The sequence below is a fragment of the Triturus cristatus genome, chromosome 1_2 (assembly GCF_964204655.1).
Source record: "Triturus cristatus chromosome 1_2, aTriCri1.1, whole genome shotgun sequence".
NCBI classification, from domain to species: Eukaryota; Metazoa; Chordata; class Amphibia; order Caudata; family Salamandridae; genus Triturus; species Triturus cristatus.
Genome location: NC_140580.1, coordinates 253,257,412 through 253,271,022, shown reverse-complemented (window position 1 = coordinate 253,271,022; position 13,611 = coordinate 253,257,412). Strand labels below are relative to the sequence as shown.

General features: G+C 51.3%; 1 protein-coding gene across 5 annotated transcripts in view; it reads left to right on the top strand.

Annotated features, from left to right (window-relative positions):
- Positions 1-13,611, top strand: part of GBF1 (golgi brefeldin A resistant guanine nucleotide exchange factor 1) — a 2,300,480-nt gene that overhangs the window by 2,163,027 nt on the left and 123,842 nt on the right. For all 5 annotated transcript variants that reach the window (XM_085603553.1, XM_085603551.1, XM_085603552.1 and 2 more), the window contains one exon: positions 8,673-8,850. In XM_085603553.1, the coding sequence (XP_085459679.1) occupies positions 8,673-8,850 (178 nt within the window). The remainder of the gene's footprint in view (positions 1-8,672; positions 8,851-13,611) is intronic.

Genomic DNA, 13,611 nt, shown 5'->3' with positions numbered 1-13,611 from the left:
TAAAGTGGACCCTCTGTTTCACTACCCTCCATCTTGAATTGAGGAAAACTAGCCAACAAGGATCAGGGATATGCCCACCCCCCATGTGGGGGTGAGCATTTAGAGGGTGTAGTCAGCCATGCCAGCTTGTCTGCAGCTCTCAACGAAAACTATGCCAAAGTTGACTCGTCCTGCAGTCAAGCAACCTTCAAAACCCTGGGAGGACTGCCTGCCTTCAACAAAGATTAAGACTTCCCAAGAATAGCGGAATTGTTAAAAAAAGAACCTTGATGCAAGGCCTCTGTGACCTGAAGGACCATGAAACCTGACACCCGATTCCACCTCTGCACCCTACACCTTCCGCCCGAGTTGATGAGGCCCCACCGGCACCAACAAAATTCTCCAGTGTCTGAGTCCACCATTGACCCCTCCTCGACGTCTGCACCCTCTGCACGGAGACCCCTCAACCACAGCCTGCCCCAGAAAGCCATTTACGACAGCAAAAGGCACCCCTGCACCCGTCCGACCTGGGCCTTGGTGAAGAGGACCAAAGGTATCCCTACGTCCCTGAGCATCGCAACTTACCTCTCCAGCTGTTGTGTTCGCCCGGCCTGAGCCTGCATCGCTTTTCTGAAATGGCCTTTCTCCGTTGACCATTCGACCATCCCCCCCTGTCTGCTGATGGTGCACTGTTGGTGCTGCTTTGGACCTTGCCCAGTGCTTGTCTTAACCCCTGGAGAGTGGTCTCCCAAGCAACTGTTACTTACCTGTAAGGAGCCTCTTTCCAGTTTCAGCAATCTCCATTGATTTGTATTGGGCGCCCAGCCCCATATTTGCACCCTGCTCCCGGCCACACCTGTGCCCCTGGTGGTGTACTGTTGGTGCTGTTTTAAACCTTGCCCAGTACTTGCCTTAACCTCCTAAGACTGGAACTGTAAGTCAATGTTACCGAACTGTTTGCTGAATGTTTTCTTCCTCCAATAGGTTAGCATTGCAAAGTCTAAAAATTGCACTTTAAGTGTCTACTTTTTGTATTGAAAAGTATTTCTATTGAAAAACGTATTTACCTGAGAGAAAGTTGTGGGGTTTGTAGGAGAGTAGGGTCTGCTTTCTATGTTCACCCCTACTTTTTGCTTTTGCTTCACTGGTTTTCGACTTAGATGTGGCTGTGGTCCTGCCAATCAGACCCACAGCCCAGCTGTTCTCTCTCTAAACGTATACTATGTACTTTAGGTGCATAACCCAATTGGTTAGGATCACCTTATTGGCCCCTGTATAGTGTGCCTTAGGTACCCAGGGCATAGGTGTACCCTAGGCCTACCAGGGGCTGCAGCATGTATTGTGCCACCCCTGGCCTGGCCTTCCATCATGACACAACTGGCTGATCACTCAGCTGGGGCAAGGTTGTGTAATCACTCCTTGCTTAGGTGTAGTATTCCTATACCTACCTTATATATAGACACATGTGTACCTATCAGCCACTCCTATGGCAGGCCTTAACAATCCTGGAGGCAGAGTGCTTGGTAACATGGGAGATGGTGCTCTAGCATGAGCTGAGCCTGTCTGCAGCTTTCGGAACCATGTCCTTATAGCTGTTCTATGATATAGCCTACCATATACTCTTAAAGTACCTTATAATCTTAAACGGTTATGGTAACTATGGTTTGGCTTTATCAAAACATGTCGTGTAAGGTGTCTAACACTTTGGAATAATACCCCCATACCATTTCTGGCAATGAGGATATTATTCCTCCCTTCTAGAGGGAGAAGACATGTTGAAACCTACTTACCCGGTTTCAGTTAACCAGAGTCCCAGCATCACAAAATGGATGCTGCTGCCACAGACACAAGTCTGACCTCCTGCTGCTGGGAGTCCTTCCAGTGAGGGAGGCTTGGACAATAGGTTTTCTGCCTTGGGAGGTGCGAGCACCACCCCAGACAGGAGTTAGTGTATTGGGGCAGGGAGGGATTAAAGAAGCTAGCCACTGCCTGGGGCACACATGGTGTCCCATGCATAGTCCAGTTCAAACCGGCGCTGGGGCACTCCAGCCCCAGCTCTGGCGCGAAACTGGACAAAGGAAAGGGGGTGTAACCACCCCCCTCCCTGGTCTCACCCATAGGAGGGACCTAGCAGGTAGCCCAGCCCACTAGCCCAGTATATCAGTAGGTAGCTGAGCCCTGCTAGATTAGATTAACCTGAGTCTGCAACTTGAACAGAAACTCTGGACCTTCGACATTCGACCTCAGGAAGAAGACTGAAGAAATCTCCCTTGTGGCCAAGGAGTGACCACCGTGGGCAACCAGGCACCATCCAGCGACCTTTGTTTTCATCTTGCTGGTCTGGCTCCTCCAGACTGGCACCCGCTCCTCTGTGAAAGAGAAGCACCCCAGACCTTCCTGGTCTGCACCAGAAGCAAGTCCTCCATCCTGCGTGGGTTCCGCTTGCCAAGGCTTGTTGGGTCCTGACTCGACTTCGACGCCGCCGACAGCAAGAGCCTTCGTGGGACAGCTCACCTCCTGGTCCTGGTCGTCCTCGAAGCCTCCTGGTACCCGTGGCTGCTGCGACAAGCTTCACCTCTTCACCTGCATCTGCACGACATCACCTGGTCCCTTCCCGGCTCCTGGCTGGTGACCTAGACTCTGTCCCTTCTGCTTGCAGGTATCCTTCCTTCTTGATTCCATCCTTGGGATCCACCGGACACTCTTCACTGACTGCCTGTCAGCAACTTTCCTTCAGGCATCCATAGGAATCAACGACGAAACCCGACGCAAGTTCACACCTATGCACCCGCAGCCCGTGGGCTAGGTAACTTGAGTACTTTGGTGCTCACAAGGGTATTGACTATCCAAGGGTCTAGTTTCCAAGTCTCGACTTCCTAGCTATTCCAGAAGTATCCTAAAACTGTTAAATTCTAATAACTTCTATTTCTATCGACTTTTACGCATTACGCGTGAGTGTTTCCACTCTGCACCTGAATCCCGTGGGCCTCCCACTTCCTAACCTTTGGTAGTATAGTGTAGCTCCAGCGATTCCCTAGGCCTAGGCCTATCCTGTGTTCGTGACAGTGGTTCTTATACCACTTACTTAGTATATGGTTTGCGTGGCCCCTAGGGCCTAACTGTATTACTTACCTGTGTGACTTAATGTATGCTTAAATAAGACTGTGTTGTACTTACCTCGAATCTCATAAAGAGTGCTGAGGGTTTTGCTTAGAATAAATACATTCTATTTTTATATATATCTGTTGTGGTGTCCTTTCATTTGTTATTCAAGGGTTTACATATGGTATAACAGCTGGCTTCACATGCCATTCAGAGTTTAGCCTAAGACTGCTCTTGTCCATGCTACCACTAGGATAGCTGGTCTATAAGGTTGACTTTACAACCAATCACCATAAGGGTTGTTTGGACTGATACAGGGTGTACACTAGAATTAGTGACATCATATATCAGGCCAACTTCTCACAAACACCACCGCCATGTGGTATTGCACCAAACAGGGCGGGGTGGGGTTGTGGACCCTTTGTCAGGAGGCCCTGCGCCTCTGGACATGGCTGGAACACCAGGGCATCACCCTAGTGGTTCAACATCCGGCGGGCTCTCTGAACGCCAGAGCGGACGAACTCAGCCGCCGGTGCATGATGGATCACGAATGGCGTCTGAACTCGGACGTGGCGCAAGGTCTCTTTCTGCAGTGGGGAGAGCCTTGGTTAGATCTATTCGCCACCGAAGAGAACGCGCAATGTCAGCAGTTCTGCGTGTTGGAGTTTCCAAGGCGGCACTCGCTCGGAGACGCTTTTCGTCGTGAGTGGAGTTGCGGTCTGTCGTATGCCTTTCCGCCTATACCACTTCTGCCCAGAGTGCTGAAGAAGATCAGGCACGACCGGGCCCAAGTCATCTTGTTGGCTCCGGATTGGGCACGAAGGTACTGGTATCCCGAGCTACTCAGTATGTCCATCGATCCCCCGATACGACTGCCTCTTCAGGAGGATCTTCTGTCGCAGCAGCAGGGGGCGGTCCTCCACCCGAACCTGTCCAGCCTCCACCTACTTGCGTTGAGATTGAGCGGCGACAGTGGATGCCATTTGACTTGCCTCCTGAAGTCTGTGATGTCATTCTGGCAGCCAGGCGTCCCTCCACGAAAACGATATACGCCTGCCGGTGGAACAAATTTGTGGCATGGTGCACAGCGGAGGCTGTGGATCCCCTTTCCGCCCCTCTTTCTGAGGTTCTCCTCTTTCTTCTTTCCTTGGCCCAGCAGTTATCTTGCTGCTATCTCTGCTTTCCTACGGCTTCCTGATCAGCCTTCTCTTTTCAAGTCCCCTGTTGTTTCATGCTTTCTCAAGGGCATTACTCATATGTACCCTCCTGTTCCTTTCGTAATGCCTCAGTGGGACTTGAACCTTGTTCTCACTTTTCTGATGTGCGCTCCATTTGAGCCCCTTCATAACTGTCCCATCCGTCTTTTGACTTTGAAAACTGCTTTCTTGGTAGCAATCACCTCCGCTAGGAGGGTGGGTGAGCTCCAGTCTTTGTCATCTAAGCCTCCCTTCCTTTCAGTTCATCCGGACAAAGTTGTCCTCCAGACACGTCCTTCTTTCCTGCCTAAAGTCGTGACTCCCTTTCACATCGGGCAATCTGTCACGCTGCCCACCTTCTTTCCGCCTCCGCATCCTTCAAAAGATGAAGAGAGGCTCCACCGTCTGGACCCAAAACGTGCGCTATCCTTTTATTTGGACCGCACAAGACAGTTCCGGGTGGACGACCAACTTTTTGTTGGATACGTAGGGGCTAAGAAGGGTAAAGCTGTACACAAGCGGACCATCTCTCGGTGGGTCGTGTTGTGTATTAAGACCTGCTATTCTTTGGCGAAAAAGGTTCCTCCTGTTGGGCTACGGGCCCATTCTACTCGGGCCACAGCGGCCACAACTGCACTGGGACGGGGAGTCCCCTTGCAAGACATCTGTCAGGCGGCGACGTGGGCTTCGCTGCACACGTTTGCGAGACATTACTGCCTGGACAGCCAAGTCCGGAGGGATGGCCACTTTGGCCGTTCTGTTCTCCGGGACTTTCTGGTGTGATCTTGGTTCGCAGACCCACCACCGGGGTTGGTATTGCTGGGGTATCTATTCTAAGGTGAGGAATCTAACTAACCTGTTTCTTTCAGATGAACAAGTTACTTACCTTCGGTAACGATGTATCTGTAAGAAACATTAGTTAGATTCCTCACCGACCCACCCAGCCTCCCCGTTCTGCGAACCGACATCTAGGGTTAAGGTTCTCCCTTTCAGGGCCCTAGATTTTTTTTGGCACCAGTGTCGGTCTCTTGCATGGCTCAGCGTCCCTGGCGCGGAAAGCTGTGTACAAGAACTGACGTCAACGCGCGAGGGCGGCGTCTAAGTACTCCGACGACGTCATTCCGGCGCACGACGCCAACGACGGACGCGGTGCCGCAGACGACGCCTAGCGACGCGCAAGGGGCATTACTACAAAAATCTTTCCGGATCCAGCCTGACGCCTGGGGATATTCTAAGGTGAGGAATCTAACTAACTAATGTTTCTTACAGATACATCGTTACCGAAGGTAAGTAACTTGTTCTTCAGATACACAAGCTACATTACAAGTTACAAGAGACATTAGTCTGTGATAGATTCCTTACCACCCCACCCATCCTCCCCACTCTGCGACCTGATTTCTAGGGTTAAGGTCATCCCTTTCAGGGCCCTAGTTTCATGGCACCAGTGGTCAGTTTCTTGCATGGCTCTGCGTTCCTGGCGCAGAAAGTTGTGTATAGAACTGACGTCAGCGCACATGGGTGGCGCCTAAGTAGTCTCCGTGACTTCATCTCGGCGCATACGACGCCAGTGACGGACATGGAGCCGCACAACGCCACCTTCCGACGCGCAGGGGTACTGCTGACGAAAACTTTCCGGATCCAGTCTGACGCCTGGGGATATTCTAAGGTAAGGAATCTATCACTAACTAATGTCTCTTACGGATATATCATTACACAAGTAGTAACTTGTGCTTTAGTACCTATGCCCTGGATGACATGGATACCATTTACCAGGGATGTACAAGGGTGCTAAAGTCCTTTGCCAATTGGGTTACAATTTTGCATTAGACTTGTTCTTAAGTAAAGAACGCTGGCACTAGGACCTGCTTAGCAGGGAGCAGGTGCATCACCAATCAACAACATCAGTACAAGTGCAAAAGTGGGGATTTCCATGTCAAAAAGTGGCACTTTCCTACACTTCCCCTGAAGTCTTTGATGTTATTCTGGCATCCAGGCATCCCTCCACCAAGACGGTATACGCCGGCCGCTGGACAAATTTGTGGCTTGGTGTATATGCAGAATCATTAATCCCCTCTCTGCTCAAGTCTTATTATTTGCTCTTTATTTGGCCTCACAGGGCTCTGCGCTGGGCACAGTTAAGGGTTGTCTTTCAGCAATCTCTGCATTTTTGCGGTTGCCGCATCAACCTGCTTTATTTAAGTCACCTCTGTTGCAACAATATTTCTCAAAGGTTTGCAAAATGTTCCCCTCCCAGGCCATTCATCATGCCCCAGTGGGATTTCAACCTGGTCCTTGCTTTGCTGATGTGCGTGCCTTTCGTGCCATTGCACAACTGCCCTATTTTGTTATTGACCGCTTTTCTAGTAGCCATTACATCGGCCAAGAGGGTCAGCGAGTTCAGGCACATTTGGTGCATACTTTGTATACTACCTTCTACCCTGACAAACTGGTTCTCAGGACACATGCCTCCTTCTAAAGATAGACACTCCCATTCATGTATGCCAGACCATTACCCTTATTACCTTTTTTGCCCCACTTAATCTTTCTAAAGAAGAGGAGAGACTCCACTGTCTAGACTGAAAAAGAGCATTGTCATTCTACCTTCACCGCACAAAAGACCTAAGGGTGGATGAACCACTCTTCGTAGGATACATTGGTCCAAGAAAGAGAAGGCTGTGCAGAAATAAATCATCTCCCAATGGATAGTGCTCTGCATAATGATCTTCTATGCATTGGCCAAGAAACACCCACCTGCGGTCTTGTGTGCTCATTCAATTGGAGCCAAAGCTGCGACCACTGCCTTATGTCGCCTAGTACTGGTTCTAGACATCTGTTAGATTGCAGCGTGGGCTTCCTTGCACACGTTTAGTAAGTACTATTGCCTGGACAGGCAGGTGTGTGGGGGCATGCACTTTGACCATTTGGACCTACAGGACTTTCTGGTCTAAATTAGGTTTGCAGGTATCTATCCTAAGGTAAGAAGTCTACAGCTTGAAGTCTCTATCAAATGGGCAATTTACTTATGTGTGTTAACTGCTTATCTAGTAGAGACTCTGTCTAGCTGCAAATTCCTTACCGACCCTCCCATCTTCCCCGTTCTGCAACCTGATTAAAAGATGAGGTTTTCCCCTCGAATAGGGCCCTAGAAATACTCATCAGTGGTCATTTTTCATCGTCGATTCACGCTCCTGGCGTTGAAAGTCGTGAAAATGAACTGACATCTGCGCACAGAGGTGACACCTATTAAGGTACTGCGTATGTAACTTCCGGCATGGACGATGCGGAGCTGAACAAAAGCACCTACTGGCGCACAGGGGTACATCTCTAAAATTTCCAGATCCAGTCTAACGCCTGGAGGTAATCTTAAGGTAAGGAATCTGCAGCTAGATAAGTCTCTACGAGATAAGGCATTACCAAAGGTAAGTAACTTGTTCATCTGGTCGAAAGACTGTCTAACTGCAGATTCCTTATCTGCCCTCCCATCCTCCCTGCTCTGCGAACTGATTACAGTGCAAGTAATGCTCTTCTCAGGTCCCTAGTATTTCCGCCAGTTGTCAGCTCTCCTCATGGCTCTGCGCTCCTCGCTTGAAAAGTCGCGTAAGTAACTGGCATCAGCTCTCTGGGGTGGCACCTATATAGGTGCTGCGCATATCATTTCTGGTGCAAATGCTGCCGCTGAATGTCGGCACTTACTGGCACGCAGGGCTACTACTTGAAAACTTTCAGATCCAGTTTGACATCTGGGGAATATATTCTAAGGAAAGGAATCTGTGGCTGATATAGTCTGTACCAGAGAAGGTGTTACCAAATGTAATTAACTTGTTCTTCTGGTAGAGACTCTACCTGGTGATTCCTCACCGATCCTCCTTGCGCTGCACCCTTTAAAAGATCCCATTAGAAATTGTACACCAGTCAACATATTGTTTTTTACATGGCTCTGCGTTTTTGGCGCGGAAATAGTCATGAAAGAAACTGATGTCCGCGTGGAGGCTGGCGCTCATTTGGGCACCACATCAATTTGGATGCGGGCAATGCTGGTGAGGAGCTGATCAACTCCACCTACCGGCACGCAGATGTACTGCTCAAGACGTTTCAGATCTAGGCTTGTCACCTGGTGAACATTGTAACGTGAGGAATCTGCAGTTAGAGTTTCTTCCAGAAAAAGGTTTACCAAAGGTAAGTAACTTGTTTATTGAGATGTTCTTGTCCTGCATAATACAACATTTTTTTTGTCGTCTGCAAAACTCAGTATAACAGCAGCAGACTTATACTTGCTTTGTTGAAAGTTACACATCCTCTTGTGATCAGCGTCACTTTTGTTGTTGTAATCTTTTCTATAGCTTCTGTTGTAGATAGTCTTGTTTTATATTCAGTGATTCTAGTTCTTATCCATAGATGGAAGCCATTCCCGAATCGCTAAAGAACATGCTGCTTGTGATGGACACAGCAGGAATATTCCATAATGTGGATTCTCAGACAGGTTACTCAGATCTTTGGGAGATCACCTGGGAGAGGATTGACTGTTTTCTGCCGCACCTCCGGGAAGAGCTTTTTAAACAGACAGTAATTCAAGGTAGGTAGAATCCTAGAAGGCCTCTAAGTTAACACCAACATTTTTAAATTAAATGGCAAGGCTTATGGGTCTGGTGTATTATGAATAGGGATCCTGGGTTTATGGTATTTGTTATTTAATATTTTCATCTGTATTTATCCATATTTATTTATCGCCCATCTTATTGGTAATTTTCCATATCTGAAAGAAACATGTTAGTTATAGATTCCTTACCTTAGAATTACCCCCAGGCGTCAGACTGGATCTGGAAAAAAATGTTGTCAGCAGTACCTCTGTGGTCGCCGGGATGATGTCGCGGCAGCTACTTGGACACCGCCCTCACGTGCTGACGTCAGTTCTTTTTCCGCGCCAGTCAGAGCAGATCCGGGAAGAGCAGTACCTCAGTCATTTTTTGACTAACTTTTTTTCGACTTTTGCCAACTTCTTTTTTGAGTCTTCCACTCCGACAGTGCACGAGGGATGCCCGGTTTAAAGGCCTGCGGATCCTGTCATCGCATGATGTCGATAACTAATCCGCATCGCCTGTGTATTTTTTGCCTGCAGCGTGACCACAACTCCAAGTTGTGCTCCGATTACTGGTCGATCACGCCGAAGGCTTTGCGGGAGCGGTTCCAAAAGCTGCTTGAGCACTGGTTCCAAATCTTTGAAGTCTTCACACTCTGGGTCGGTAACGCGAAGCATAACAAGAAGTCGAATAAGCATCGTCGCTCTTCGACTTCTCGTTGGTCGGCCGATCCGATGAGGCACGTGGGTGGTATTCCACGCGCGGGGCCCGCAGATTTGAATCCTAGTTTCCCTCCCTTTCTGGGACCCTACGTGCCTCCCGCCCAGCTTCGTACGTTCTACAGGACGATGCATGCCATCTTTGGGCGGACCGATCCCGACGGCACTCCTTCGGACCCCACTGACTAAGTTGGGGGGCCTAGGTCTTCGCTGCCGGCGTCTCCAGCCCCGGCGCCGCAGGCTCCCCTTGGATCCAGGCCTGGATCCAGATCGGCGCCGGTTGAACTCATTATGCCTCCACCGACGCCGCTTCCGATGGCACCACTACCGCGTTGGACGCCGGTCGCCCCCCCGGCCGGCGTCGACCCCATCCTCCATCACAACGTGGACGCGGAGCCAGACCGGCGTCGTCGGATGCCAGACCCGGCGCCGAGTGGGGTTTTTGTGCCCCTGTTAGCTCCTGGAGCCTCTTTTCACACTGAGTGGCATTCAGACGATGAGGAGGAGGACTGGAAGGAGTCAGGTGACCCTTTAACTGACCAGCTAGGTTCTGACCAGGACTGGAGAGAGGAACTGGGGGATGCCAGTGGTCTCTACACTTTCCCTTGACCTTGGCATGTTGTCTCCTCCTACCGTGGCTATGGAGGAGGGAGCGTGATACGCAGTGTTGTTGCGTAGGACAGCCGAGGCTCTCAACCTCGAGCTTCCTACGGTGGCGGTCAGGACTAACTGTATTGTATTGTATTATATCGGTCACTTGTAAAGCGCACGGTCACCCAAAGGGTACCCTGGCGCTGCTGAACATGTGCTCCGGTCAGCCGTAGATGAACAAAACGGCCCTGAGTAGACTGATCGAGGCGAGCCAGTAGATTTCATTCTCTTGGAAAGAGCAAGTTTTGACTCTTTTCCTAAATGGCATCAGATCCTCAAACTGTCTGATATTGGTGGGACAGAGGTGCTTCAACCGACTGCGATGTCTTCGGAGCCCCTGCTGCCGGTTAATGAGGCCCTCACCGATGTCCTTTCGGGCATGTGGTCCAGGCCCCAACACAGGGGCTCCCGTGGACAGGATGATTGCCCGACTCCACCGCCCGGCTCCGGGCGACCCCACTTTCCTCTCCCAACACCCCACCCTGGAGAGCTTGGTAGTCCAAGTCTCCACTTCCAAAAGTGCCTTCCCTACCGCTCCACTGGAAAGGGAATCCAAGAAGCTAGATCACCTTGGTAAAAAAAAAATTCTCTTCCGCCAGCTTAGGACTGTGGCCCGTAAACACCGCTTTTCTCTTGGGCCCTTTTTCCCACTCGGTGTGGGATTCGGTGGCGCAGGTGCTGCCTCAGTGTCCAGAGGAGGCTCGGGCAGTGCTCTCCCAGGCTGTTGCCGCCGGGAGGGATGCAGTAAAGTTTACAACACGTTGTGGGCTGGACACCGCAGACTCTGTGGGCAGAACTATTTCCACGTCAGTAGCGCTTCATCGCTACGCCTGGATGAGGTCCACTGGCTTTTCAGGGGATGTCCAGAACACCTTGATAGACATGCCCTTTGATGGCCGTCGCCTTTTTAGCGCCAAATCGGACAACTCTCTAGAGCGTTTTAAGGACTCACGGGCTACGGCCAAGTCCTTGGGCCTCTCCACCCCACCCTGCGCAGTCTGCTTTTCGCTTCTTTCGTGGCTACGGAAGGGGTGCCCCGCTACGTCCCGCCCAGAGCCACAGGCCGCAGCAAGTTACCCAATCTTCGCGCAGCCGGGGACATGGAAACAACCGTCGTGGTTGCGGGTGGGCCGGTCCACCCCCCCCCCCCCGCAGCAGCCTTCAAACCTTCCTAGTCCGACCTTTCAGGCCCATCAAACGCCAGAAGGCGACAGCATCCACCATCACCTCCCACACTGGTGCACCATCACGTCGGACAGGTGGGGTTTGCAAATTGTCCCAAAGGGCTTCTCTCTCCCCTTCAAGACTACCCCTCCAGCCATGCCACCGAGATACCACCACATGTCAGAGGAACATCTGGCCCTTCTCCAGCATGAAGTTACAGCCCTCTTGGCCAAGGGAGCCATCGAGCCGGTTCCTGTCCCAGAAGTAAGTTGTGGTTATTACTCCCACTACTTTCTGGTTCCCAAGAAGGACAAGGGCCTGTGTCCTATCTTGGACCTCAGCAATGTCATTCTCTTCCTTCGGAAGGAGAAGTTCAAGATGTTGACGCTTTCTCAGGTCTTGTCTGCCCTCGACCCGGAAGACTGGATGGTAGCGTTGGACTTGCAGGGCGCTTATTTTCACATCCCCGTCCTGCCAGCCCACCGGCGTTACCTTCGGTTCACGTTAGGCCACGAGTATTTTCAATTTACCGTGCTCCCCTTCGGCCTCACCACTACCCCTCGGGTGTTCACGAAAGTGATGGCAGTCGTCGCAGCTCATCTGCGCAGATCTGGCATTTCAGTCTTCCCCCTATCTCGATGACTGGCTGTTGAAGGCGGGCTCACCCCAGGCAGTTGTCACCCACCTCCAGACTACGGCTGACCTCCTGCATTTTCTGGGGTTCTCCATCAGTGTGCCGAAGTCGCACCGGATTTCCTCTCAGAAGCTCCTCTTCATCGGAGCGGTTCTGGACACGACGCGGTTTCAGTTTCTATCCTCCCAAACAGCGAGTCCTGCATATTCGGGCTATGATTCCGATCTTTCAGCCTCTATCCCGGGTTTCAGTCAGAATGACTCTGAGGCTGCTGGTCCTCATGGCCTCCTGCATCCTGCTGGTCGATCATGCCAGGTGGCATATGCGGGCTCTGCAGTGGGACCTGAAGTTCCAGTGGTGACAGCATCAGGGGAATCTGTCCAATTGCGTCCAGATCTCGGAGGGCACTGCTCAACAACTGCAGTGGTGGCTCACGAACCTGGATTGGGTCAATGGCAGATCCCTCTCCCTTCCCCAACCAGACCACACTGTGTTGACGGACGCCTCCCTTCTGGGATGGGGCGGCCACATGGGAGAAGCAGAGATCAGAGGCTTCTAATCTCCGGCGGAGTCCGGGCTTCACATCAACCTTCTGGAGCTCCGAGCGATTTTTCTTGCACTGAAAGCATTCCTTCCCTCTGTCCAGGGAAGAGTAGTGCAGGTGTTCACGGACAACACCACCGACATGTGGTACTGCAACAAACAGGGCGGGGTGGGGTCGTAGACCCTATGTCGGGAGGCCCTTCGTCTCTGCACATGGCTGGATCATCAGGGGGTATCCCTGGTCGTTCAACACCTGGCAGGTTCCCTGAAGGCCAGGGCAGACTAACTCAGCCGCAGCTGCATGATGGATCATGAATGGCGTCTTCACTCCGAGGTGGTGCAAGGTCTCTTTCGACAGTGGGGTGAGCTCTGGTTAGATCTATTCACCACCGAAGAGAACGCCCACTGTCAGCAATTCTGTGCGTTGGAATTTCCAATGCGGCACACGCTAGGCGACGCTTTTTGTCGCGAGTGGAGCTGCGGTCTGTTGTACGCCTTTCCGCCTATACCACTTCTGCATCGAGTGCTGAAGAAGATCAGGAGTGACCGGGCCCAAGTCATTCTTGTGGCTCCGGGTTGGGCACGAAGAGTCTGGTATCCCGAGCTGCTCAACATGGCCATCGATCCTCCGATCAGACTGCGTCTTCAGGAGGATCTTCTGTCGCAGCAGCAGGGGAGACTGAGCGGCGGCAGTTGACGTCTTTCGACATGCCTCCCGAAGTCTGTGACGTAATCTTGGCAGCCAGGCGTCCCTCCACTAAGATTGTATACACCTGCCGGTGGAACAAGTTTGTGGCATGGTGCACAGCAAAGGCTGTGGGTCCCCTTTCTGCCCCTCTTTCTCAAGTTCTCTTGTTCCTTCCTTCTTTAGCCCAGCAGGGCTCTGCTGTGGGCACTATCAAGGGCTATCTTTCAGCCATCTCTGCCTTTCTTCGACTGCCAGATCAACCTTCTCTTTTCAAGTCCCCGGTAGTTAACCGTTTCCCAAAAATAAAGGCTTAACGCATCTCTTTCCTCCAATCCCCTTCGTTATGCCTCAGTGGGAC